Below are 27,209 nucleotides of genomic sequence, written 5' to 3' on the forward strand. Positions count from 1 at the left end.
CATTATTAATGTTACGTCACCATTACTAAAGATACGTAATCCTAAATGGAATATTTGAACCAATGAAATGAAGAATATTACAGCTAATCACAACTGAAGAGTTTGAATCAATGAGCAATTAGATAAGGAAAACTAATAAGACGACGAATTGAAGGTCCAATGAAATAACGAGTTCAACGACCAGTAAAATTAGACCGTGAAAATTTGTCCCGCAATCGACCATCCCTCAAATTATACAGATTTCATGGTAGTACCTATATTAGTATTAAAAACACACATGCATGAATTGCTGTATTTGAGGTATGGCCGCGTTCGATCAATCTCACATCACGAAAACAATCAGAATTAAAAAAGTGATTTTTATTATTTCCAATATGCTGATACAATGCCTCAAAAACTAATGAAACGGAAAGCAACGCAGTGCTTGTAATGGCAAAAAACAGCTTTTATGAATTCAGTTGCTCTTCTTTAAACACTATAAAATGCTGCAACGTAATGCGTTCAGAATGTCTTGCCAGTTCATCACTGGTTTGTGCGCCACCTTTTAAAAGAAATTAGCCACACGACTGCGCCAGTAATCAAAGTGAAATTTGTAGTCAGCGACGGGAATGTGGACGCCCATTTTTGCTTCCCCGTTGACGGACATCGTGAGGGATGTGCCTCCGCGTACAACCATGTCATATAATGGTGATGAATAATCGCACACAGCGGTAAGAATACGTCACTGTTACCTTCGAGGTTCCGTATCGAATTTGTACGGTGCTATTTTGACCAACATGCATTCCCATTGTTTCTGCATAAGGTTTAGTTGCCAGTAATCAAAGCGAGAGTTGCAATCGCTGACAAAGATGTAGACGGTGACTTTGGGTTCCCCGTCGACGGACATCAGGAGGAAGGAGCCTCCGCGTACAACCATGTCACATGATAGCCATTCATCAACACACCCAGCGGTAAGAATGCGGCACTGCTACCTTCGAGGATCCGTATCGAATTTGTACGGCGCTATTTTGACCAACATGCGTTCCCATTGTTTCTGCATAAGGTTTAGTTGCCAGTAATCAAAGTGAGAGTTGCAATCGCTGACAAGGTTGTAGACGGTCACTTTGGGTTCCCCGTCGACGACATCAGGAGGAAGGAGCCTCCGCGTACAACCATGTCACATGACGGTCATGAATCTTCGCACTCAGCGGTAAGAATGCGCTACTGTTACCTTCGAGGTTCCGTATAGAATTTGTGCGATGCTATTTTGACCAGCATGCATTCCCATTGTTTCCGTATAACCATACACGATCAGTATGTAAGGCAAGATAACTCTTTTCAGAATTTCAGTGACTTTCTTGCCAGCGAGTAATCTGAGTTCATCAAAGGAAAATGTTTACATACCATTTCATTCAAGTCGTTCAAGATTCACTCATTGGCTCTACTATCAGCATTTCGACGACCAGAAGCTGTAATCTTCAGTTTTTTCAATCCATGCAGAGTTGTACATTGAGGAATTACATTAATCAATAAATTTTCTTTCTTCTTTGGCATACTAACTGTCCGCCTTCCGTAAACGGCTGAATTTTCTCGAAGAAAAGTCGATAAAATTTTCATTGGGAAACATCTTCCTCAACATTCTTAATTGAACCTGACAGGCGTAGGAGCAAAGCCAGCTCTGGGGACGAATCAGAATCAGCAAGGGAAAGTTGTTGTTTTCTATGATATTCAGCAGAGCAGACCGGGTTCAGTGTATCAAAAACAGTGCACTACATCTTGACCAACCGCCGTTACTTCACAGCAATGTAGAAAATATCGGAAACTTTATGAAAGTTGCGTTCATTACAAACTGATCGTCGATAGAAAACGTCGAAAATACGAAGGATGGATTTCGACGGCAGCGGCTACACAACGCAGCCAACGCCCTGAGCGCAACGTAACCAAACTGGAAACTGGCTTATTTTCGAGCTGCTTTTATATCACGCTCGCCGATTGTTTGCCTGCCTTATCTCTATAATCTTTGCTTCGCAACGATTCGCGTGATCTCTTTTCGCTCACGTACGACGTGTTAAAATTTCGCAACTTACGCAGCTTTTTCAACGCGGCTCAGGCACGACATGATTGGCGGATACGTTCCGCTCGCTATGTAACGAGCGACTTTACTGCCACCTGCCGCCGTTAATCTGACTTAACTGGTGGTGTAATATAAAAATTACAAGTAAAATGTTTAATAGTACATTTCAACGCCAGTTGAAAAAAATATTTTTGTTCAATATTATACATTAAATAATGTAATGCATTCAATTAATTTTATTAGTATATTGAATTTCATTTATTAAAGTGTTATCAAAAATAATCAGCTCCATATATATTTTGCGATGGGGCAATTTGATTCAATATTTTGCGCAAAACAAGATCATTTATTTCTGTGAGTTAAGTTGCAAACATAATTTCATTACATCAAGATAAAGTATTGCAATGTACAAAATTCATGAGAAAGTGACACGTGCATGAGCTAATAAGTAAAATCGATTGGGTCGACTTCTTAATGACATTTTACGAAAGTGTATACATTCGACTGTTATCAAGTCTGATACATACTTGCGCCGAATACACTCGCCTTATCAGATAAGGGCAACTGACCTTCAGCTCAGCTGTGAGTCGGTTTGAACTGAACAATGAATAACCTACAGTCCAGTTCTTGATGGCTTATTTTTTGTCTACAACAAGCATAGTATAAACTATACATTTATTGTAGCAAAATAAAATAAAATAATAATATAAAAATAAAATAAAGTTAAAATTATGAATTATTTGAAGATTATCAAATTATTATTCTTCATCTTCGGTGAAGCAAATCAACGAACCACAGCTCTACTTCTCAACGAATACCGCTTCTGTTTTGGAATTGATTTTAATGAAGAACGCTTTCGAGGAGATTTACTAGCCTTGATCAAAACTGCTTTTTGATTGGATTTTTTCACGCTTCTTTTCTTATTACGACGAGATTTTCCTCCACTTTTAGATCTTTGTCTCACTGAGACTTTACGGGCCGCTTTCTTGCCAAGGCTCTTCTTCCTTGTAATACTCTTTGATCTCGAACGTGACCGCAACGACTGCGAACACGTTGGGCAAATTATTTCTGAGGGAGCTTCACCTCCATCTAATAGTACAGCTGATGGTCTTTTCTGCAATTTTAATCTTGATGATGGAACCACAATTTGATGAGTAGAACGCTTTGGGGTTTGACTTCTTGATATTGAACGTCTTCGAGGACGGGTATAACTACCCCTGCGACTACTCATACTACTTCGGGTGCTACTACGACTGCGACTTCGACTATAACTACGAGCAGAGCGCGCCATTGTCGAACAGGGTATGGACCACACAAGCGACAAGACTGAAAAACTTTTGTTTGAACATCACTTATATGGGCTATATTGCACTTTCAACAATATCACTTTAAATTAAAATTGTTTAAACTTATCTTTAAAGTAGGTTATGAATAAAATGATCATCAGTATCACTCCAGTTTGATACACAAAACTGGGAAAAAATCTAGAAAAATCTGGAAATCATAGAATATGCGATTTGCTCAAATTATTCTGCTTTGATTAGTTGAAATATTTTTAATTTCATTAATACAAATGTTTAAATACGCAACAATTGATTACGTAACATTAATGTATTTGATGTTTGGTTTTTCAAATGCCGTTGTTTTTACATTCGTGTAAGAAGTACTGAAGCGCCCTCAGAAATGATTTGCCCAACGTGTTTGCGGCCGTTGCGGTCACGTTGGAGATCAAAGAGTATTACAAGGAAGAAGACCCCTGGCAAGGAAGCAGCCCGTAAAGTCGCACAGCGACCAAGATCTAAAAGTGGACGAAAATATGTTCGTAATAAAAAGAGAAGCTTCAAAAATCCACTAAAAAAGCAGTTTTGATTAAGTCAACTAAATTTCGAAGAAAACGTTCTTCATTGAAATCTACCCCAAATAAGAAGCGTTATTCATTGAGAAGCAAAGTTATGCTTCATTGAATCGCTTCAACGAAGATGGAGAAATATAATTTGATGCTTACAAAATAATACATTTTATTAACATTATTTTTATTATTTATATTTAAGCTTGCGAATTGTCATTACACTGAATTTTCTATAATGCAACATTTTATCTTGATATAATAAAAATATGTTTGCAACTTAACTCACAGAAATAAATGATCTTGTTTTGCGCAAAATATTGAATCAAATTGCCCCATCGCAAAATATATATGGAGCTGATTATTTTTGATAACACTTTAATAAATGAAATTCAATATACTAATAAAATTAATTGAATGCATTACATTATTTAATGTATAATATTGAACAAAAATATTTTTTTCAACTGGCGTTGAAATGTACTATTAAACATTTTACTTGTAATTTTTATATTACACCACCAGTTAAGTCAGATTAACGGCGGCAGGTGGCAGTAAAGTCGCTCGTTACATAGCGAGCGGAACGTATCCGCCAATCATGTCGTGCCTGAGCCGCGTTGAAAAAGCTGCGTAAGTTGCGAAATTTTAACACGTCGTACGTGAGCGAAAAGAGATCACGCGAATCGTTGCGAAGCAAAGATTATAGAGATAAGGCAGGCAAACAATCGGCGAGCGTGATATAAAAGCAGCTCGAAAATAAGCCAGTTTCCAGTTTGGTTACGTTGCGCTCAGGGCGTTGGCTGCGTTGTGTAGCCGCTGCCGTCGAAATCCATCCTTCGTATTTTCGACGTTTTCTATCGACGATCAGTTTGTAATGAACGCAACTTTCATAACGTTTCCGATATTTTCTACATTGCTGTGAAGTAACGGCGGTTGGTCAAGATGTAGTGCACTGTTTTTGATACACTGAACCCGGTCTGCTCTGCTGAATATCATAGAAAACAACAACTTTCCCTTGCTGATTCTGATTCGTCCCCAGAGCTGGCTTTGCTCCTACGCCTGTCAGGTTCAATTAAGAATGTTGAGGAAGATGTTTCCCAATGAAAATTTTATCGACTTTTCTTCGAGAAAATTCAGCCGTTTACGGAAGGCGGACAGTTAGTATGCCAAAGAAGAAAGAAAATTTATTGATTAATGTAATTCCTCAATGTACAACTCTGCATGGATTGAAAAAACTGAAGATTACAGCTTCTGGTCGTCGAAATGCTGATAGTAGAGCCAATGTGTGAATCTTGAACGACTTGAATGAAATGGTATGTAAACATTTTCCTTTGATGAACTCAGATTACTCGCTGGCAAGAAAGTCACTGAAATTCTGAAAAGAGTTATCTTGCCTTACATACTGATCGTGTATGGTTATACGGAAACAATGGGAATGCATGCTGGTCAAAATAGCATCGCACAAATTCTATACGGAACCTCGAAGGTAACAGTAGCGCATTCTTACCGCTGTGTGCGATGATTCATGACCATCATGTGACATGGTTGTCTGCGGAGGCTCCTTCCACCTGATGTCCGTCGACAGGGAACCCAAAGTGACCGTCCACATCTCTGTCAACGATTGCAACTCTCACTTTGATTACTGGCAACTAAACTTTGTGCAGAAACAATGGGAGTGCATGTTGGTCAAAATTGCATCGCACAAATTCTATACGGAACCTNCGAAAGGGTAANCAATGCCGCATTCTTACCGCTGTGGTGTGATGGATTCATGGACCATCATGTAGATATGGTTGTACGCGACGGCTCCATTCCATCCTGATGTCCGTCGACGGGGAACCCNAAAGTGACTGTCCACATCCCTGTCAACGATTGCAACTCTCACNTTTGATTACTGGCAACTAAACCCTANTGCAGAAACNAATGNGGAGTGCATGTTNGGTCAAAAATTGCATCTCACAAATTCTATACGGAACCCTCGAAGGTANACAGTAGCGCATTCTTTACCGCTGGCTGTGTTGATGAATGACCTATCNATGTGACATGGTTGTACGCGGAGGCACATCCCTCCTGATGTCCGTCAATGGGGATGCAAAAGTGGGCGTCCACATCCCTATCGACGACTACAAATTTTACTTTGATTACTGGTGCAGTCGTGTGGCTAAGTTTACTTTTAAAAGGTGGTCGCACAAATCCAGTGATGAACTGGCCAAGCACGTTCATGAACGCTTTCACGTTGTAACATCATAGTGTTTAAAAGAAGAGCAAACCGAATTCACGAAAGCTGTTGTTTGATGCTATTATAAATCACCTGCGTTGCCTCTTCCTATTTCCATTAGTTTTTTGTTTGAGGGTTTTTTATCAGAATATTGGAAAATAGTNAAAAATCCACTTTTCCTAATTTCTGCTTGTTTTCCCTGATGTGAGAATTGATCGAATGCGGCCATATGTCAAATACAGCAATTCATGCATTTTCGTTTCTTATAAGAATCCTCAACTTCATCACTGATGGTGGATGATAATGTTTTATCATATTAATTCCCCTGTAACAGTGGTGTGCGTTAAGTGTTCTTTGGTATTCTTTAGAGTTTCTTCAGCGCACGCTTTGTGTAGATCTGTGGAACAATTAGTTTGGTCATATACCACAATGATGCACCATAATTCATTGTTATTATTTCCTCTTCCTATCATTACTGAATGAGATCATTTTATGCATGTTGCAATGATGTTTAAACTGAGGAGCAAACTTTTACTGCGCTTTCTTTCTAGTCGTTGGTAGCGCTTCTCATTTCTACCATTGCACCGTTGTCTTATTGGTTTTTATTGTTGAATTTTTCATTGATTTATACTTCTCAGTTTTGATTAGCTGTAATATTTTTTCTTTTAATTCATTCAAATATTTTAAGTTGACGAAACTTTAATAGGTGACATATAATATTAACAGTAAAAAATTTTTATTACTCAAAAATTACATTGTTTCTTTTATCAAAATTTATATTTTGTCATTCATTGAAATTTTGCCTTGTAACTAGCCGCTCTCCCGGGCGGGCTCATTCGTCGCCTCTGTTGGAAATCGTCTTCAGCCCGCATGACTTTACTGACCAGTCTCCGAGCTTCAGTAAGGGTCGCCTGTTCCTGCAGCCGGATTGCCAAATACGCCTCTTTTGAGGTTATTCCCCCGGCGAAACGCGCACGAGATCACGTTCTGTTACGCCGGCTCTGCGTTCAACTTCCGCCATCTCCTGGGCGTATTGTTCGATGGTTTTGCCCTCGCGTTGGTGCATGGCGTGGAACCGTTCGATCAGCCGCCCTGTCGACTCTTCCGGGCCGTACGCGTCCAGCAATCTCTTCTTGAACTCTTCGAAGGAATCCCCTCTTGTTTGTCCTGCCGGGTAGAGCTCGCGGTGAACTGAGTCGCTAAGAAGATAGCGAGCGGCCATGCCGTGGTCAGAAGGCGGAACCCTGCTGAGGCAGAGGAAGTCTTCCAGCCTCTCCAGCCATTCGACGGAATCCATCTCCGGACGAAAAGCATGGGGCGGGCGATAGTAGTCACCTCGGTACGCCGATGGCATCATTTCCCGGACAGGCCCCCATTGTAACGAGCCGCTCTCCCAGACGGGCTCTTTCGTCGCCTCTGTTGGAAATCTTCTTCAGCCCGCATGACTTTACGACCAATCTCCGAGCTTCGGTAAGGGTCGCCGGTTCCCGCAGCCGGATCGCCAGACCTTTCAAATATACTATTTAAGTTTATTTAAAGTTTATTATTTTCAATGATCATCATTTTCAAAAATAATTTTAATCGTTTTTGTATATTTCAGTGTACCACTGTGATGCTGTATAAAATGTGATAGCGCATATTCATCGAAAGCAACAGAAAAAGTAATATGTTACACAGTATAGAATAGCCAGAGTAAAATGATCGCTAATAACAAGGAACACACGCAATAATACTTTTGAACACCTCCAATGTTTTTTACCGGTGTGTTTAAATACATATACATGGGACATATTAACGCCACGATTTGGTACAAGACGTAGTTCAGATATATCAGCCAGTTAGAATCAATGCGCACTCAGACAAGGGCCACCAATAGGTCTATGATGTGAAGGTCCAATAAGATAGCGCGTTGAACGACCAGTAAGAAAAGGCATTGAAAATTGCTCTGAAGTAGACCATCCTCAGTTCCTTTGTTTCTAAAAATCAACCGTTTTAATTATGAAAATTTTGAATGAGAACAACTGTTCCACTGAACGTTAAACATAAAAATTTTCTTTTGCACATCAGCTGAATTTTCATTCACAGATATTAATTTTGATTGATGCATTGTCTCTCTGATGAAGTTACATTACATATACAAAAATATTTATCGTAAAGCAACAGCCAGAAAAAATATGCTCTTTTAAGTTTTTGTTTTAAAAACGCCTTTCTATAAACGTATAGGCCATTTCATGTTCTACAAATCAAAGGTCATCATTGGCAGGTATTTCCTGGATTTGCTATTCATTTTTTTAGCTTCTTACAAATACTTATGCGAACATTTTTTCATGTCTTTGCGGTTTGTTTACCAATGGCAAAATGTACATTGCTTATACCTTCATTACCATTGTACATGTAAACTGATTCGAGTTTTACGTTTATTTTTAAATGTTAAAAGATGCATTTTTAATGCATAATTCAAAAATCTTCATTAAAATTTACAAATTTAACGCCAAAAAAACTTCTTGCAACACCAGTTACAAGGGTTAAATTTTTGCTTTCGCAGATAAAGTGGACTGTATTTAATTTTGAGTGGGAAATTCGAATCTTCCTGACTTGCCCTGATCTTATAGCGTGTGTACGTCCTGTCCGTCACAGCCAGAAAGAAATATTTAGGATATAAAGCACAAACCAATGAAAATTACGAAAACACATCATATTGATGCCAGGAGCTGATATGACGTATGCTTTAATGATGTGCGTTTGACGTTGGTCGACAGTCAATATACTAGCGACTTAATAGAGGCAGCAGTTATTTATGTAAAACGCAAATTTATGAATTAAACTACTTTGGATGTACCTTGGTTAGGGAGGAAATTTTTCCCGAGTTCATTATTCCCTTATTGGTCAAAGATTTTAATTACTTTAATTTGTTCATCGGTTCAAAGTGGTTTTACTGTGATCTGATCTTACGTCGTTTTTTGGTACTCAAGAGTCAGGATTCCATTAACTCATAATTTCTATTATTTTTTTAGCTACTATAAGTTAATTGTGAATGGTTGCAATATTTCACGTTTCACTGATCAAAATATTTGCACTGCAATTTTCACAAAATATGATATATCGTGGGATAAAGTGAAGGAACTGCTTTAGTTTGGATTTCAAAATTAAAACTGAAAAGTAACTGATGAAAAGCAGCTTTAGGTTTATAGTAGCTAAAGACCAATGGTTGTTGACATTTGAAGCGTCATATCCAGAAATAGTTACAATTAAAACGCAAAACTTGACTCCAATTTTCAAACAACGCTTTCCCGAAATAAAATTGAAACGTAAAATTAGATTGCTATTTTATTCCAAAGTAAACATTGTGTAAAATTGTAATGCTTCTTTCGTTCTTTCGTATCACGAAATAGTCTAGGGAGAAAATCTTCTGATATTTCAAACGACTCTTCTATGATCTCATTTGAGATAAATCTACAAATATATTCAGTATAAATTCAAATAACTTTGATGAAATAGGATGATTCGAACAAATTTTTGTTTGCGTTCTTTCATTGGCGCAATACTTTTTTACTGGTTTTATTTGTCGATTGGTTTTAGATGTTCTTTTGATAATTTACTCACATGCAAATACTTCTTCTTGGATTTTCATCATTTATAATACCGAATTATGAATATTTACAGTAGTTAATATTATATTGGTCAAAATGTTTTATTTTAAATTTGCTTAGCTTTAAAAATAATTTTTTCCTTTGAAACTTATATTTAAATCACTAATGCTTTATTTCGTGAAATTTAATCATTTACGGAATTGTTTCAAGAAATTCTGAGCTGTATACAATTTAAAAATGACTGCGTGTGTATTTTTAAAAGCACCTTTAGCCGGATTGTATCAAAACAAATTTTGCTCAAACAACAAAAGTTTATTTAAAAATATGATAAATTGACCATTCAAAAATGTTCATCTCGATTTCAAATCGAATTTGTCAGAATGAATTTTAGCAATGAGAATCACTTTTTGTACTACAGTCTTGTTTACACATTAAATAATGTTGAAAATACTTCGAATTTTAATGTATAATCTAAAAGAGGAATTCTGTTAAATTCAATTGAAAATACATAAGTACAAATTGTGAAGTAATTGTAAAGGATTTCAACAGCATCATAATAATACAGTAATGCAATTACCTTATTACATGCTTATAATACTGTAGTGTATGTGGAATTGTTGGTTGTTAGAGAGGTTTTGGATATTGTTTTTCGTGTTGGTTAATTTTAGAACAGTATTTTGAATGGTATTTTTTATGTAATCATCTTAAAGTGAGTATTGTGAATTACTTTTCAGCTTCAGTATTTTAAGCATTACCATTATTGTTGTCATCTACGATGATTTTTATGGTAGTTAAATTTCCAGAAAGTTAAAGTTATTTTTACAATTTGTATCCGTAAAGTTTTGAAATAAATATGAAGAATTTGTTTGTTTTTTGCGTAATTATGTTGAGACTAAATTTTACTTTTAGAAACTGAAGAACTAAACTTTTTGTTATATGTATATATATATGTATTCAATTCATATATACATGTATTTGCGTGGTTGAATGTTTCATTGAGTAATTGTATTTTTTGTGGTCTCGGTAATTAATTATTGCTAATTTTCAAGGGGGAATGGTTCTCTTGTTAACATGCTTGTCATATATTCCTTTGTATAAACTATTTATTATTCAAACAGAGTTGTCCTAGAATCATAAATGCATTGAGGATAATAATGAATATTAAATATTTTTAATTTTGTTGTACGTTTTGCACAGTAGCTCAAATTGAGATTTCTTTTCGTTGTTAACCGTTTCTTTAGGATGTTGCATTTTCAATGTTATCTTAGTTCTCATAGTTTAATGACAGTTTTAAAGTTTTAAGTTTTCTGTAGCATTTCATTCTTGAATTTTTCTTTCTTCTGACATGAGCTAGCTTATGAATGTAAATAAATAAATTTTGAGTTTGTACATTCATTTTTTATTTTTGACACTGCATGAAGTTTACTTTTTTCGAAAATTAAATTTTTTGTTTATTCTTGTAATAAGCTGCAGTTGTTATGTTAAATTATAATGGAAAGCGAAAAGCTTAGATTTTAAATATTTTAAATGCATTAAGACTACTTTTTGTTTTGTTTTTTGAAAATTTTGGTTGTAAACGTGGGAGCTTTAGATGAATTACTGTACTCTTTACAAAAGTGATTTTTAGGTTAAGTATATTGTAAGCTTTTTTTCCTATTATGAATATAATAATAAATTAAAATTGTAATGTTTTGAAATAAGTTTTGCAATTTTTAGATTATCATGGTGAGAAGAAGGTATCAGCGTGCGCAGGTATGTGAATGAAAATTGGAATCTGCCTTGAATATTTAAAAATAAAATTGAATTGGCACATGTGAAAGTTGCTGTTTTAGCCATCGAATAGTAGACGGGCAGCTGAACTGGTCGCAGAGTCCGGTGGGCTGAGAACATTTTCCGTTTTTGCACAGAACACTGCCTCGGATAGCAATGTGACAGCTGTAACCATGATGTCATTGCCAATTCCATTTAAAGATGTTTTTAAGAAAATTTTTAAAAAAGAAGTCGATACCAAGTACAAGGTACAGCATTGCTAAATATTTTCAAGCTACACGAGCTGTTTTATTCTTCAGATTTCCATCACAACTCTGCCGTGCATTTATCAGTCTGTAGTATATTTTTTGTAAATTTAAGTTGCTGTTTAAGGATTTTTTGAAGGAAAACTCATTTTTGATCCAGTTGTTTTTACGAAGGAGCAGTTATCTTTTTTTATTTTGTGTAATGAATAAGTTTAGCATAAGAACAGTTGAAATTATTTATTTTGTTTGACGTTATTATTAATAATAACAGTAGATTTGTCGTAATAACTTTATTTAAAAATTTACTGGTTTCATAATTAGCATATTGATTAATGTGCGTTTATTGATTTTTGAGTAATAGCTTTTTAATAAATTTGTTAAATAAATAAATGAATTTATGTATGTATGTACGTATGAAACTGTATTTATTTTAGGGAATGAGCGAACTGATTAATTTAATTGCAGTCTCTGATGTGCAGCAAGTTATGCCTTCTTTTGCTTATTGGAATCGGTTTTACGCCCGAAGTGCTTTAGTAATAGATTTGTGGTAGTTTGTTAATTTTGATATTAGTTATGATTGTATTTTTGTTTTTAGGACCCGATTTCAGGAATACGAAAGTTGTCACATGAAGTTTGTACTGCCTTTTTGATGAAGGTGTTGCCATGCCAGCGGAAGCCGGTGGATGATGCACTGATTTATTTACTGTTGGGCGTTTTCGACCCCAAAAAGGAAGTTGCAGTCACCGCCAAAGACGGAATCAATTTTTTCAATAGTGTTACAAATACTGAGTTTAACTCTCTTTTTACAGAAAATTGGTGTCGAGTAAGAAAGATATCTTTTATTTTATAATTGCGAATATTTTTTTAAAATAAGTTTTGGTTAATTTTTATCTTGTATTAATAACACATTTAATTACATATTTCGTTTAAAAGTAATGACTGTACAACTTTTATGAAAATAAGTAAACTGAAAAAAATATATAAATACATAAGTTTCTTTTATTGCAGACATGTTGTCGAATGCTAATAAACGACGAAGGGACGATCCCCGCTCTGAGGTATTCAAAACAAAAAATCGTCAATCTGTTTCTTCAATTTGTTAATAAAGGAAAAATTTGTTGTAAATCCAAGGCGTAAAAATTTTAATTTTTGAACCTCATTGCAGTTTTCATACGTTGCATGCATAGCTTAGCGTAGAATGAATGATCAGTTATGACAGTTATGTTGAGTGTAAAGTTTTTTGTCAATAACTTACTTTAAAAGCGGGCATATTTCTCGAGCTTGTTTTATCTTATGCTTTTTTTAGCGAATTGGATTCGAGATTGGACGTGACGCTTAGCATATGCTTGGAAAGCTTAAGCTGGGCGTTGGGCAGATCTTTAATCACGGAAGGATCACCTCAATTTGGCGTGGTGCAGTCGTTAGGGAAGTGCATCACTTTTTGGGATTTACCACTTTTGTGCGATGAAGTACGTAATCTTTTTATAAAGACCTTTTGAATATTTTTTTTGTATGCACATACGTACGTACATGTGTATGTATTTATGTATATTTGTTTCAGAAATTGGATCTTGTCAATTCTTGGTATCGAACGGTTCAATCTTTAGTTCCGGTTTTTATACACTCATCTCAAAGTTTGATACTGAAAAGACTGTATACTTCCATACAAAAAAGCATGACATCCATACAACTGTGCACATTTCGTTACATGTTCGGTGTGATATCCGAATTGAATAAGTTGGTGGAGGTGAGAGATTATTTTATATTTATTTTTTTGTTCTCGCAACTAATGCATGGACAATTTAATAATTTATAATTGTGTGTGTGTATTATATTTTAAAATACATGCGTATGAGATTGTTATGAGGGATTATTGTTCTTTTTCAGGATGTTTGGGTGCATGTTGATTGTGGACGATTTATTTCTTGCCTTGCAACAGCAATTTCGGATTCACTGGACAGTGATAGCCTGTGCGACGGTGCGAAATTGTTTGCACCATTTTTTGCTATTTTGCCACCCGCATCAGACGATGTGAAAATACAACGAATAGGACTTGTCGTAACCAATTTGGCAGTAAAGTATATATAATTTTTATTTTTTAATTTACATTTGTCATTTATTTATAGTAATAATTTTTTTTGTATTTGAATATGCTTCAGGGTGAAGACATGTTTGACGAAGGAGAATTGTGAGAAACGTGTCATTGACTCGCTGTTAGTTGAACAATTGGCAGTTTTAAAATTTTTGAAAGATGTGGACAACGTTACTACCAATGATAGTGCAGGATTGAATTATTTGGTAAATTATTGTTTGTTTTTTTAAAATTAATTCTATTTATTATTTTTGCTATTGTTGTTGTAGGTGACTTTTGCGTACGGGCGATGCATTAAATTTTACCCAGCTTCTGATCAGGATGTGGTGATTCAGTGTTGTAAAGATTTTGTGGAATTTGTAATTAAACTGAGCGACATGAATTCAAGTTTTAAGCCGTTCTTGGAAGATTTGTGCAAGCACGTTTTGTTGATGGTTGATAGTTTGTTGGAAGACGACACTGTTGCAAGCGAGAATTTATCTTTGCTCATTTCGAACCTTCTGTATCCAGAATCGGCATTGTTGCATCGATTTATAAAGCCGATATTTGAGCAAATTTTGGATACGCAACGTTTTTGGTTGTTGAATCAAAATTGTGATTTTGATGAAAATTTGGAAAAGTTCAAAAAGCTGTGCGAAATGGAGCGCAGCATTGAAACCGATGCTTCGAAGTACGTGAAAAAGATTTACGAATCGATGAGCAACGTGAACAGATTTTTACTGTTGGAATCGAACGACCGTGTATCGGCGATGCAAATTTATTTTTTGTTGGTCAACTTGATGAATGAAGAAGACCGTACTATGGCTTTGGATAGAATTTACAAAGTATACATGCGTACATTTCACGCGTATGTTTTTTTCTTTTAATTCCGGTAATTTGCTTTCAGATGGAACACTTTTCAATCATAGAAACGATTGCCGCATTGACTTCATCGAATAAGATGAAGTTCGATTTTAGCCGATATCATCCGGCTGATTCGGCGCGACGTTTTTTGAACTGTCTATTGCACGATGATTGTCTGACAATTGAGAAATCTTGCAAAGAAGTGGCAAATTTACTTTTGACATTTTTGAAAGGTTCGTTTTATTGTTGTTTAGTTTAAAAAATGGTTTTTGATTTTTCGATTGTAATAATTTTTAGAAATTAAAACTGAAGAATCCCCTTTGAATGTTATTCTCAATCGTGAAGCGTTACGCCACTGGTCTAACGTGGCGAAAGTTGCCGTTTTGGCGAGAGGTTTATTCATGTGTGAGGTAATCAACCATTCGCACTTTTTTACACTTACTTTTCAATTTTATTTTTCATGTTCAGGAATTTTGGAATGGCCATTTGAAAGAAGAAGCATGCCGATTGTTGATTACTTTATTTACATATTGTTATGGTGAACATGGCAAGAATGTGATTTGTTCTTTAGAATCAGATGTCGATACTCTGCGCGGTTCTGTTACAATAGCGTTGTTGTATGCTTTTCATACGATAACATCGATGGGCGAGTTCTCCGTGGCAGATTCTCTGCTGGAGCAGATGAGTTCGCTTGTCAGAGAGGAGGTTTTTGAAAAAGAGTTAAGCCAAGAAAGGTAAATTGAAAAAGCTTGCTGTTTTGTTTGAAAATTATAATATTTTAAAATTGTTTTATTGTTTTCAAATTTCAGGATATCGTATGCGAAAGAATACGCGAAGGTGATTTTTCACTGCATGAATCATTGCAAGCAAGTCGATTCTGCTTACTCTACGAAATTTATTTGCGATCAACTGTTGCCTTCACACGATCAGTGGATCAAATTTATGGACACTTTGGCTTCTGAGGTTGTCGGAAGAAAATTATTTGCAATTTCATTTCATTTATCCATATTTATTTTTGCAGTGGCGTGCATTGGCCGTTGTCAACAACGCTTTACCTGCGTCAATTTTGAATGCGGACAATTTCAGCGGGGAAGTGTTCCCACGAAATTTAGCCGAAGACGAAGAGAACATGTGTCGATATTTGAATATGCGCAGCTATTTTTGTCTGATCGGGGTATTCTGTGCCAACGTGGCCAAGAGCAAAGCCGCCGACAAGCCCGTTTCGATCCAATATATTAGGCAGTTGTTCGACATTTTTGGAACCGCCCAATATTTGCATCTTGCCAGGTCGAATTGCTTTGATTTTGGCTTTTTCAAACAGTTCGATTCAATACTGACCGACACCCAGTACTGCGACGACCGGCTCAGCTGTTTTGTCTTCCACTTGATCAAAGGTAAAATGGTTCCCAATTTCGTGTTCGAATTTGACGGCTCGGACGAACCGTTGTGCTTGCTCGGCTTGAGCAATTTGCTTGCCAAGGACGTGAAATTGTTGAACAAACTTTCCCACGACGACGGTTTTTCTGACGTGGTGGGCATCAGCGACGAGGAAGGATCCGAATCGAAGAGTTTCGCCGCGTCGGATGTGAGCTGTGCCATGCTGCTTTCGGATACCGAGCTCGACTCTGAAGCTCAGCAAATTTTGAATTCTGAAATCGAAACCGAAGACACTCTTACTCCCACTCCCACTCCCACTCCCACACCCACTGCCACCGCCACTGCCACTGACGACGACAATCCATTCATTGGAGCAGATGCCGACGATTTGGTGGCCAGTGTTCACGACATTGTCAAAGATATGCTGGTCGGCAAGGACAATGTTGAACAGTACTTGAAATTGTTGTGGGTGGTGAACATGCCGCTGTCATCGGGGATTCCACTGCAGCAAGATGATCAGATGGAATTGACCAAAGAGAATTTCGTGGATATTTTCACGGCGGCTCGACTTTACTCTGACGATATGTTGGAAAAGTTGTTCCAAAAGTTGGTGGACGATATTGATCAAATTGATAAATTTATTTTGTAAGTGATATTCTGTCGACGTCTCTTTTGCATACTAATAATAAGTGTGTTATTATTTTCTTAAGCGAAGAAGGAGACGATACGGAAAACTGTGTACGTCATTTAACTTACCTGCAGCTGTTGCAGTTGTTGTTCGATCGTGGTTATGAGTTTAAGCGTAAAATGATCGAAAACATATTTTTCATGCTTACCAGAATAATGGAAGTAATTATATTTATATATGTCACGAATACTTTGAGAATTATGATGACAAAAGAAGGAATATTTCTTTTTTTTTAGTTTTCCGCCCGTTTGAAGGGCATACAGTTTGTGGTGCACTGCATCATGGGTTTGCACTGTTGCAACATGTTGTCGGAAAAATTGAATTACAACAAATTTACTCATTTAACAGAAGAAGAACAATTGCAGTGCAAACAAGAATGGTTCCAATTTTTCCTCTGCCAATGCATCGACAATCACTTGGATACATTCTTTTATCATGCGGGTAAATTCGATTCGATGCTTTTATTTGCTTTATTGTTATTTTGGAATATTTCAGAGAATTTTTCAAACTGTACAATGCGTCGATTGCTGATCTACAGACTCGCAGTTTTCATTTCATCTCTTCCTCGTGATGCTCTGATGAAACCTGTCAAAAACGTTTTGCTGTCTGCTAAGCTTTCAGCTTTGAAGTGCGATTATTTTTCGTTCATGTATGATGTGTGTTTATTTTACTTTTATTGCTTTCAGCTATCCTGAATCCTTGCAAACTATAATCAGTCGAATGCTGATGTTGTTGCGCAAACAAACAGCGACTTCGTTCATTTTTGGACTTGCGGCGTATTTCTGTTTACGCAAGTGGGTTTTTCTTAATAATAATAATAATAATAAATACATTGTGCATGTTTGTTATTCAGATTGTTGCCGGATGTGGCTATTTACGAGAAAAGTGAAGCTCAGAATGGTTTGATGAAGTACGTATGAATTTGATTCGATTGGATTAGATGAATGCAAAAGAAAAACAACAAAACAGGAGAGGAGATGTTTTCTTTTTCGTATACTTTAGGGAAGTGCCAAGTTATTTTCATGAATTTCTGGACGATGTCAGACAAGCTTCGAGCGTCAGTCGTTTCAGCAATTCGTTTTTAATTTTCATGTACAAATACATGATAATATGGAAATTGCTGTTTGAATACATTGCCATTGTTGATAAATCACAACAAGATGGCTACCGGGAATGGCTGTACCAGCAGCAGCATTTTATCCATTTGTGGAGAATTTTGGTGACGTTTTTTGTCGAACATCCGGCCGATGTGGAACAAGTGAAAAAGGCGATCAATCTTTTCAGCCCAATTGAAAGTGGACGAAATGCTCAAAAGATGAACATTGTCATGTTCACTGACGATGTGTTCAACAAAATTTCTGGTGAAAACTTTTTCTTTTATCTATTGGTTAAACAAGGAATGCAAAGTGTATTTGCATTTTTTAAAAATCACTTTTTTTAGATACTGCGAGCGTTGTTTGGTGGCTTTCATTGTGCGTATTTCGGGACTTTTTGACACTTTTCCCCACCGTTACCAGACAATTTTGGAGATCAGAAAAGTTGCTCACTTCACGTATTAAGAGGTGCAAAAAGAAGGAAAAACAATATGTATTGCTTGCTTGCTTAATTGTTTTTTATTTTTAAGCTTTATAAGCAAACATCTCAGTCCATCTCTTATTAAAGACGAGTTCAAACTTTTGTCCGATCACAAAGCAACTTCGAAGAAAATGAAGGCAAGCATTTCTTCTTCTTCTTCTTCTTATTCATCGCCGTAGTTGTGGTTATTTCTACTGCTGATATTAATAATTAATAATTCTGTGATACTTTTGTTAGAATGATATTAAGCAAAAAAATACATTTTTCAATCTTATCAGCAGTACTGTAATAATTAATTAGTAATTCGATTTTTTGTTTAAAGTTGCATCAAGTTGATGGCTGATTGATTGTTTGGTTTAGATTACATTGTGCCCGAATGTGAGCGAAGTAGTCATAGCGTATGGAAAAGATGATTTTACCATTTCTTTCACAATGAAGTTGCCTTCCAATTACCCGTTGAATAGCACAGACGTGTTTTTGAATGTCGCGTCCGGTGTTCCGAAAGATTCGTTCAACTTTTGGATAAGAAAATTAGCGATGCGATTGCAGAAACATGTAAAAAAAGCAGAGTCGTTTTGCTGCACTAATTGCTGTTTCGTTTCGTATATTCATCAAAGCTTCTCTTGTTAAGGAGACCAATCTGTTGGATAGTTTGCTTCTGTGGCAGGCTGAGGTGGATAAAGTTTTGGAACGAATGGACGTTTGTCCGGTGTGCTTGTCGTACACAACATCCGAGGGTCATTTGCCGAGTAAAAAGTGTTACCAATGCAAGCATCAGTTTCACGGGTCATGCTTGGTAATAATAATAATAATATTATTATTATTATATCACAGATGATTACATTTTTTGCATATTTTTATTTTAGCAACAGTGGTTTCAGTCCACTGACAGGCCTTCCTGTCCACTTTGCAGGGAACTGTTTGTGCAGAAGTGAAATTTCACTCGTATCATCACATCACAAGTACCACTTTTTTATACTGAAAATTTTGTACATTTTTTAGCATTTTAGTAAATTTTTATTTTTCAACAAATCGTTTTGCAAACTTTGGCTGAAAATAAAAAAGATGAACGCTTTGCTGTAATTTATTTATCTAATTTTAATCATAAATTAATAGCTTTTTCCTTTTTGGTTGTTGTTATGAATGCAATTGTCGATTTTTCACAAAACGCACATAATATAACAATGATACAATGTTTCTTTTATTATTATTTTTTATTCAATTAGTTGTTCAGTTGATTACTGTTTGCTTGGAAAGAGAAATTGGATTTGGGGATTTTCTGAATAGATCAACAATGATAATAATAAATTAAATAGTTGATATGACGTCTGGGTCACAAAGGGGCAGTTTACTTTGAATGCTGAAGTCAACTCTGAACGGTGCTTTGTCTTTTTCTGTAAACACAGTACTGCCACTGTAATCCGCTATGAGTGAATATACGCACTGTTTGCAGAACTGTTGAAAATTTGATCTGCTAAATTGTTGTGTTCACTTTTCTCCATGTTGAACGAGCTGACTGAACAATTTATAAAAAATATCCGTTTTTCTCATCGTACGCATTTTCAGCTTTGAACAGAAGCATATCCTTTTTCTAAAATTACTGTGGTGAAATTTTTTCTCAGTCCAATTTGCATATTTTTCACTTTAGTTCATGTTGTTTAATTTGAGTTCATTGGTTTTGTGTTTGAATTAATTATTAATATGTATTTTTGTTGACTAGTGCTGGTTTATTATTTCATTGCTGAATTTTATAACCAGGGTAAATTTGAAACGTTTTTCCATCCATCCAGTTCAAGTCTCAATTACGCACGAACGCGTGTATAATAATAAAGCGTAACAGAATCACTGACCGTGGTGGTGGTTCAGAGTTTATATAATGCAAACTGAACACTAGATGCATTGACATTTATTTTAATGTAATTTTTTCAACCGTTTCTATTTATTATTAAAATAAGAAAATTATTCTCTGAAAAATTTTAAATATCAGCGAAAGGTGAAAATGAAAGAAAAACTTTATTGCTTATGTTTGTTTGCATTAGCATTAGCAGAATTTTTTTTTTGAAATTCACAGTCCGTGTTTGTTGATGTATTTATACAATATTCCAATTGATCATATTTGAATAGAAAATTGTGCAAATCTAGATTTGTTGGAATTTGTTAAATATTTGATGAAAAGAACAAAGCTCACATAAAATCATCTGCTTTATGTTGTTATTCTTGATAAATAAATGAAAATAAATAAAGACAACAACTTAAGTGCTGGGTGTTTTCTCATGACTTTATTATCAATTGGTGGTTCTTTGATTATCTTTAGATTGTCAACTTTTATGTATTACGTAAGATATCTTTATGACTCGTTATCAAATAATTTTACTAATTTGACGTTGGATTCTTGACACTGACAGGTCGGCTTCGCTTGATGTGTTATCAAGTATAATAAAAGCAACTACGTAGGGTAATTTTGCTATTTCTTTCTATCAAATAAAAGAAAAAATATGATAATATTTTATTAAATAGATTGGTTTGTTTAATGGGATAATAAATGTAATAAGTGTATCTGGTAGATGAGAAGAAAAAGGATTAGAATGTAAAAGAAAATAGTGTAAAATTGACGTGTTGTATTTGATCAGAGAGAAAATAGAATCTGGTAGTGTTGTTGAGACAACAAGTTTTTGCTAGAAAGCCGCTCCCAACGACCTGAATAGGGAACAATTGACCGAGCCTGCTGATTTGCTGCTATCTTCTATTTCACAGTAAGACACAAGTAGAAAGCTGTGCAGTATTTATGCGGGTCTGTAGCAGCAGCATAACTAACAATGATGTTGAATATGCTGGTTGAACAAGGCCGTCGTCGTCCATTGTACAGTTGTGGATTGGCATAGTGAAATACGTAGAAGCACGCAGCAGGAAACTGTCAATTTCCATTCACCCGTGTTTCCTATTAATTTTCCAACAGGCTGTACTTTCTTTCATTCAGCTAATTGACCCTCGACTTTATTAACACGACAGTTTAGCATTCAATCAGTTGATCATCATCATTTGCTTCAACGCTTGTACTTCTACTGCTTGTTGGATAAATAATAAGGTAACTAATTGTTCAATTATTAATTTCTGTTTCCTTTCCAAAAGGGAGGGGGGCGGGAGAACAGAACATGTAGATTACATGTTTTTCCCGAAAAACTGTTTCATTACTGTTGTTGCATTTAATTGAAAAAGTTTAAATTTTAATTCAAAATTTGAAATTTCCAATTTCACTTCACAGTTTTTTGTTATTGCAATTCAAATTTCAATATTTTATATACTATTATGCAATTGTTGACGTCGCAAAAAATCACCTTTGCTTAAGCAACAGCTAGCTAGCTGTTTCTTGTTGTTATGTTAATTTTGTTTACTCGAAAAAAAATTTTCTTTACAAAATTGCTAATTTTGTGCAAAATTCATTCTAAGCAAAATATAGGTTTATTTTATTTCTTTTCCAACAATGTTCTTTTACTGGGGTTGCCATTTCGATTCAATTTTCACTATCACGTCCAGTTGTGTAATACAGCAAACTGAGTAAGTATAATAATATAATAAGGGCCTTTTTAATAAATGTACAAGCAAACAGACAAATATAATATGCATATGTTGTTGAAATTGAGAAGATGAAAAGTTTTTTTTGCTAATACGAATGTTTACCAGCTTATTTTATTACAAAAAATGTCAGTGATTAAAAGAAAAAATTTTTTCAATTGAAACGAATGCTATGTGGTAAAAATTTTCCTTTTTTATTCAATCTTTTTTCGTGATATCATACAATTTATGAATTGTATTTAAAATATGAATGACAAAAATTAGTATTTCGTTTCTTTGCAACAAATATGGACCCTTCCATGTAGAGCTTTTTGATTTTTATTGCATGCAGGTATATTTGCACTGATAATAGTATCAGCTTATTTTTTGCAAAAAGAAAAATCAAATGAAGATTTGCTTTTTTTTCAATACAGTAATTATAATGTTGAGGTGGTGAACGTGATTGTGATTGATTTATATGTTCTGAACTTTCAAAATTGGTTATTTCAACGCCCACTGGATGGAGTCCATTTTGCACAATTGAGCATGATGTGTGTTGATTAGGGGGCAGTTAGTTGGTTGTTTTGTCGGTATAAATTGGGCATAAAATGGAAAAATGTTCAATTTGATGATGGACAGACAGACGACCCCGGAAAAGAAGAAAAAGAAATGACCAGACCAAGTGGTGAGAAAGCAAACGCTCCATTGACCTGAAGTGGGATGCAATTCTCATCATCAGATAAGGATATCGGCTCCGTTTGATTTGGAAAATAGAAAAATGACTGATGACGGTAATCAAGGAAAATCAAGAAAGTCAGGTTGGTTTTGCTTGATTAGCACAAACGTTTTGCCGCGATTTCTTTCATGTTGTTGGTCAGTTTTGGACTGCTTCCAGTTTTTGCCATGGTCATTTTGCCAAACCGATGACCTGTCCGAGACCCGAGAACAGACCAAGTCCAAGTGCCATTAGAGGCTGTTTTTGGCCTTCGCCTTGTCCTTCCTGAGTCGACATTGGCGATATGATCGCCACAGTCGCAGCTTACTGCTTTGCATATTTTTATTTCACTTTTTTTTCCTCATCACATCTCTCGTCAATTTATCGTTCACTGATCAACTGAGATTCTTTTCATCAGAAGCCAAATATGTATATATATAATTTGTTTTCTTAAGCACTTGTTTATTGTAATTTTTATGCGTCATTTAATTGGAGCAAGTGAAAATAATCAAATTTCTTCTTCTGTGCTGGAAAATATTTTTCCAGTTCAGAACTACACATTTGGCTAGAAGCAAAGAAAAGTTACTGTAGTGACAATATTCACTGACAGTTGAAAATTTGTTTTCCGCATATTTCGATCATGCAAAAAGTATGTGAAAGCAATATTTCAGGTTAAGTTCTGAAAATTGCATTGTTGGTGTTGTACAGATTTAGAAAACAAAAGCAAGAAGATGGCTTCAAATTTACCTGTCTCTTTGGGGGTCAAAATTTCGAAGGGGGTGGTGGGGGATTGTTTTCAGGCTTGTAAAATTCATGTTGATGATGTTGTTGTTGTTGTTGTTTTGCACATCTGATTGATGCACTGCTTATTCGACCCACATGTGCATAGAACTAACTGCTAATTTTGCGTTGAAGGCTAAATTTGTTGTAACTGGCGTGTTGTAACAATGTCCATTTGATCATGACATGATTTCAGTTTTTAAAATAAAAAAGCGAGTATTTTCTGTGCTGTCGTAATAATTTAACAATTTAATTAGAAATGTTGAAATAAAATGAATAGAGAAGACCATTCAGCAACAGTTAAAATGTTCAAAGTTTGTAAAATTGTGTTCCACGTCACAGTCATGTACCTGCTTATTTTTATTAACAGTCGTAATTTAAATAAGAATAGTTTTGAAAATAAGTAAATAATATTTAAAAAAAAATAAACAATTATTTTGTTTTCAAATTTTTATTCCTGAATTATCGAACATTGATATTATTGATGAATTTAAAGAATCAATATTCAGAATTTTCTTTTTTCTTTGTATTTTATTTTTACATGTAATTTTTGCTCAAAGGTTAAATTCAAACGTGCCCTTATCAGATGCTCAGATGATGATAATCATCATCATCAGTAAGCTCTAAATAATTAATCGTGTTTCATTGTAAGAAATCAATGACAACGTCGTTAGGCGTTTCAAAGTGTCAACTTTTATAACACTGCAAGTGCAATAATAATATTTCACGGAAGCATTATTTCAGCTCGAATTCAAGTCTTGAACTTAAAAATTAAATCTAATCCCATTGATAGAATATATTTAATTTAAAAAAAAACAAAATTATTTTCTACATCATATTTCATTTTTATCCTTCTTGTTATTTTTGTTTATATTTCAATTTTACAATCAATGTAATTTTTTCCTTTTTCATTTCTGATCTTAAATATATTTAAAAAATTATCAAAAAATATATGCATATTTTTTGTATATTTAAATAACACGAAGAAAGCATTGTAAAATATCATTATGCATTTAGTACATTTAAAAAATGCAATTTTAAATTAATCATGCAAAATAATATTTATCAAATATTTTTTATGCTGCATAAAAAACGTTTTGCCCTCATTGTCCGTACCTGAAATAAAATGATATTAATTTTCAGTTGAGTTTATAAAAAGTTCGACATTTCGTTGTTATTATTTATGACGTTTTTATGTAAAACATCATTTGCAGTCATTTTCATCAGGGGGTTATAAGAAAAAAACAAATTATAAAACTGTTAAAATTATGTCACGAGTTTATCGTACTAAAGTAAAATAGAACAATTGAAAATAAAATACATAAATAAATAAATATATATATATATATGCATATATTGAAAAGTGAATAAAAATAATAAAATATAAAATCGCGTACTATTTGGGAGGAAATTATTTATTATGAAAAATAAATTGATTGAGTTAAATATAAAGTTTGTTAATTTAGAAATTCACGAATCAGTGCTGTCAGTCGTCAACTGCCAATATCCAATGGCCAGTGTAAAAGGCATCGTATACCAAGACGGTCTTCTGACGATTCAAGCAGCATCCAACAAACCGACTATAAGTGGTGCTCACAGTGACGAGGCGGAGCTTTGCAAAGCATTAGACAACGGCTTCGTTCCAGCAACTGAGAAAGAAAGAGTAAAAACGAGAACAGCTTTTATTATTATTAAACAAAATCTACTTTCTTCTTCTTTAAGGTAATGGAAGGAAAAACTGCTACTTGCGCCAAGGACAAGGAAATTGTTACTTTTGCATGTACGTATAAATACTTTGTTTTTTCAATTTTTTAAATAAACATATTTGTGAAATTCAATAAATGTTACCAATTTATTATAATTATCATTTATTTAAATTATCACTAATTATTCAGTTGAAAATTCACAACATCTTTCTACATTTATGTATATGAGATGAGACGTCAATAAAATATTCAAACACTAATAATTGGTACTGTAAAAAAAGCATGTAGCTCCGAATCTTATTCTTGTATATCTTATGTATGGGTGTGGGTGTCAGAATATATGCATATCAGTTAATTTAGATAATCACTACTTTAACTGTATGTTTGTCACCGATAGACAAAAAGACATTTAAATAGATAAAATCATTTGTATGAAGTAATAATTTAATATGCATTTATATTTCAGTAGTAATAATCAGTTTAATTTAATTTCTAAAATTGTATTTTTTAAATGTAGTTTCTCAAGTTTTACTTTTAAACTGTATTTTAAACTTATATGTATTGTAACTTGCATGCATTTTAAACAAGCTATTTTTTGAAAATATAATATATAAAAACTATATATATGTATATCATGAAATATAGCTTTTTTATCTTGTGAAAATATTCAGATGAAACACTGAAATATATAAATCAATTTTGTTCTTTTTATTTTTTAGGTCAAATCCGTCGCGTTCTAGAAGATGATGGGTTGCTGTACCAAGTAGGTGCCTGGCACTGAGCCCTTTGCATAACTCATCATATGAGGTGTCTCAGGTGGAAATTGTGGGATTTAGCAGTAGTAGGCTTTGTAAAATTCCATTTCAATGAAAATTGTGCAATATTAATTGACTAGCTTATTGTGCGTTGCTAGGCATTGGTAGATTGAAATTAAAATAAGGTTAATAATTTACAGCTTTAATCAATATGTAAAAGATAGTATGGCTGTTTTAGATTTATTTTAATTTTAATTAAAAAGGAAATAACTTACTTTAAAAGTAACATATTTAGAAGTAATAATTAATTTTCTTATGAAACATTTCAAGTGATGTAGAAAAATGTTGCTTGTCGAAGATGAAAAAGATGTAGAACATCAGTTACATAATAGGTTAACTGTGCAATTTGAGATATTTATTTAAATTAATTATTAAAATCCACAGAGAATATTTAATTTGAACTGATTTTCAATATAAATTTTTTACTTTATGGCATCTACATACATACTTACATATGTAAATGTGTGTGCATATATACATGTAATAAAATAAAAAATAAATTATCTCAATAATGAAATTTTAAAAGAATTGTAATGCTACTTTTTGTATGTGTAGTTTGCAAGACAATAAGATGGTGATTTCAAATTTATTATAATTGTGATGTTGAAGTAATAATTATCGATTGATTGACTGATTGATATTTACGCAAATGTAAAAGGTGCAAATAGATGTTGATGAATTATGATCAAATGAAGTGAGACTACTTTTACTTTCACAAATGACAGCATTTTCAAATTGTATTTGAAGACCACCTGTTTTTGATCCAATAGTTATTCATAATTAAGGGCTGAAAATATTCTTTTCACATCAAAAATTAAAATATTCTTTCAATGAAATTTGATACAATTGTTTTATACATTTAATTTTGGTGGTTTTGGCCAAATTATAATGAGATCTGTCAGCGGCGAAGTTATTTAATTATTCAATTAGACTGAACATACTGAGCGATGTTTTTCATTGAATCTCACTTCAAGGAGAGTGATGAAGCTGGACAAGTCGATAATTTTTCCCTTTGTGGACAGTTTTGGCAACTCGCCAATGGACAGTTACCCCGAAGCTCTCGCGTTGGTTCCTCTTCACGGATCATTTCAATCTGCAAAATTTCTGATTGACTCTCCATCTAGATGTTGTTCGCTTTTATCCCCATCTTTAACCGCCTTATTTATCTAATTGAAATCCACGTATTGAATGTAAATTGCGTCGATAAACCGTGCGAATCGTAATTTTATAATTTGCCGGTGTCCATCTGTGTCGTTACGCTTACGGAACACAACCGACGCCTGCCATCCTGATGATGCTTCTTAATTTATTTGATTATACTTTTTCTTTTCCGCACTTTCTGAT

General features: G+C 34.4%; 7 protein-coding genes across 7 annotated transcripts; 4 read left to right on the plus strand and 3 right to left on the minus strand.

Moving 5' to 3' along the window:
* Window positions 1-1,183: 1,183 nt before the first annotated feature.
* Tsp_08951 (conserved hypothetical protein) lies at window positions 1,184-1,596 on the minus strand. Its single transcript, XM_003382046.1, has 2 exons — window positions 1,412-1,596; window positions 1,184-1,352 (listed from the first exon to the last, which is right to left on the minus strand). Exons 1-2 carry the CDS (start codon window positions 1,594-1,596, stop codon window positions 1,184-1,186), a joined length of 354 nt encoding a protein of 117 aa, XP_003382094.1.
* A 1,241-nt stretch (window positions 1,597-2,837) lies between these two features.
* On the minus strand, window positions 2,838-3,344 carry Tsp_08952 (conserved hypothetical protein). Its single transcript, XM_003382047.1, has one exon. It carries the CDS (start codon window positions 3,342-3,344, stop codon window positions 2,838-2,840), a length of 507 nt encoding a protein of 168 aa, XP_003382095.1.
* A 1,655-nt stretch (window positions 3,345-4,999) lies between these two features.
* On the plus strand, window positions 5,000-5,421 carry Tsp_08953 (conserved hypothetical protein). Its single transcript, XM_003382048.1, has 2 exons — window positions 5,000-5,184; window positions 5,244-5,421. Exons 1-2 carry the CDS (start codon window positions 5,000-5,002, stop codon window positions 5,419-5,421), a joined length of 363 nt encoding a protein of 120 aa, XP_003382096.1.
* A 1,648-nt stretch (window positions 5,422-7,069) lies between these two features.
* On the minus strand, window positions 7,070-7,471 carry Tsp_08954 (retrotransposon gag protein). The gene has a single exon (XM_003382049.1). The coding sequence runs from the start codon at window positions 7,469-7,471 to the stop codon at window positions 7,070-7,072; it is 402 nt and encodes a 133-aa protein (XP_003382097.1).
* A 3,958-nt stretch (window positions 7,472-11,429) lies between these two features.
* Window positions 11,430-18,163, plus strand: Tsp_08955 (hypothetical protein). The gene is made up of 17 exons (XM_003382050.1): window positions 11,430-11,459; window positions 11,540-11,725; window positions 12,318-12,545; window positions 12,731-12,780; window positions 13,029-13,191; window positions 13,284-13,469; window positions 13,610-13,795; window positions 14,150-14,638; window positions 14,701-14,890; window positions 14,955-15,067; window positions 15,126-15,391; window positions 15,467-15,620; window positions 15,679-16,242; window positions 16,959-17,163; window positions 17,218-17,371; window positions 17,409-17,516; window positions 17,725-18,163. The coding sequence occupies exons 1-17, from the start codon at window positions 11,430-11,432 to the stop codon at window positions 18,161-18,163; spliced, it is 3,711 nt and encodes a 1,236-aa protein (XP_003382098.1).
* A 566-nt stretch (window positions 18,164-18,729) lies between these two features.
* Tsp_08956 (zinc finger protein 294) lies at window positions 18,730-19,232 on the plus strand. Its single transcript, XM_003382051.1, is given in 3 exon segments — window positions 18,730-18,852; window positions 18,866-19,093; window positions 19,164-19,232. 3 exon segments carry the CDS (start codon window positions 18,730-18,732, stop codon window positions 19,230-19,232), a joined length of 420 nt encoding a protein of 139 aa, XP_003382099.1.
* A 1,888-nt stretch (window positions 19,233-21,120) lies between these two features.
* Window positions 21,121-25,007, plus strand: Tsp_08957 (smoothelin; the record flags this gene model as incomplete). The annotated part of the gene is made up of 2 exons (XM_003382052.1): window positions 21,121-21,382; window positions 24,811-25,007. A coding segment is annotated over exon 2 (153 nt), but the record flags the coding sequence as incomplete, so codon positions are not given.
* Window positions 25,008-27,209: the final 2,202 nt, after the last annotated feature.

Source organism: Trichinella spiralis (genome assembly GCF_000181795.1).
Source record: "Trichinella spiralis strain ISS 195 chromosome Unknown Scfld1, whole genome shotgun sequence".
Taxonomy (NCBI): Eukaryota; Metazoa; Nematoda; class Enoplea; order Trichinellida; family Trichinellidae; genus Trichinella; species Trichinella spiralis.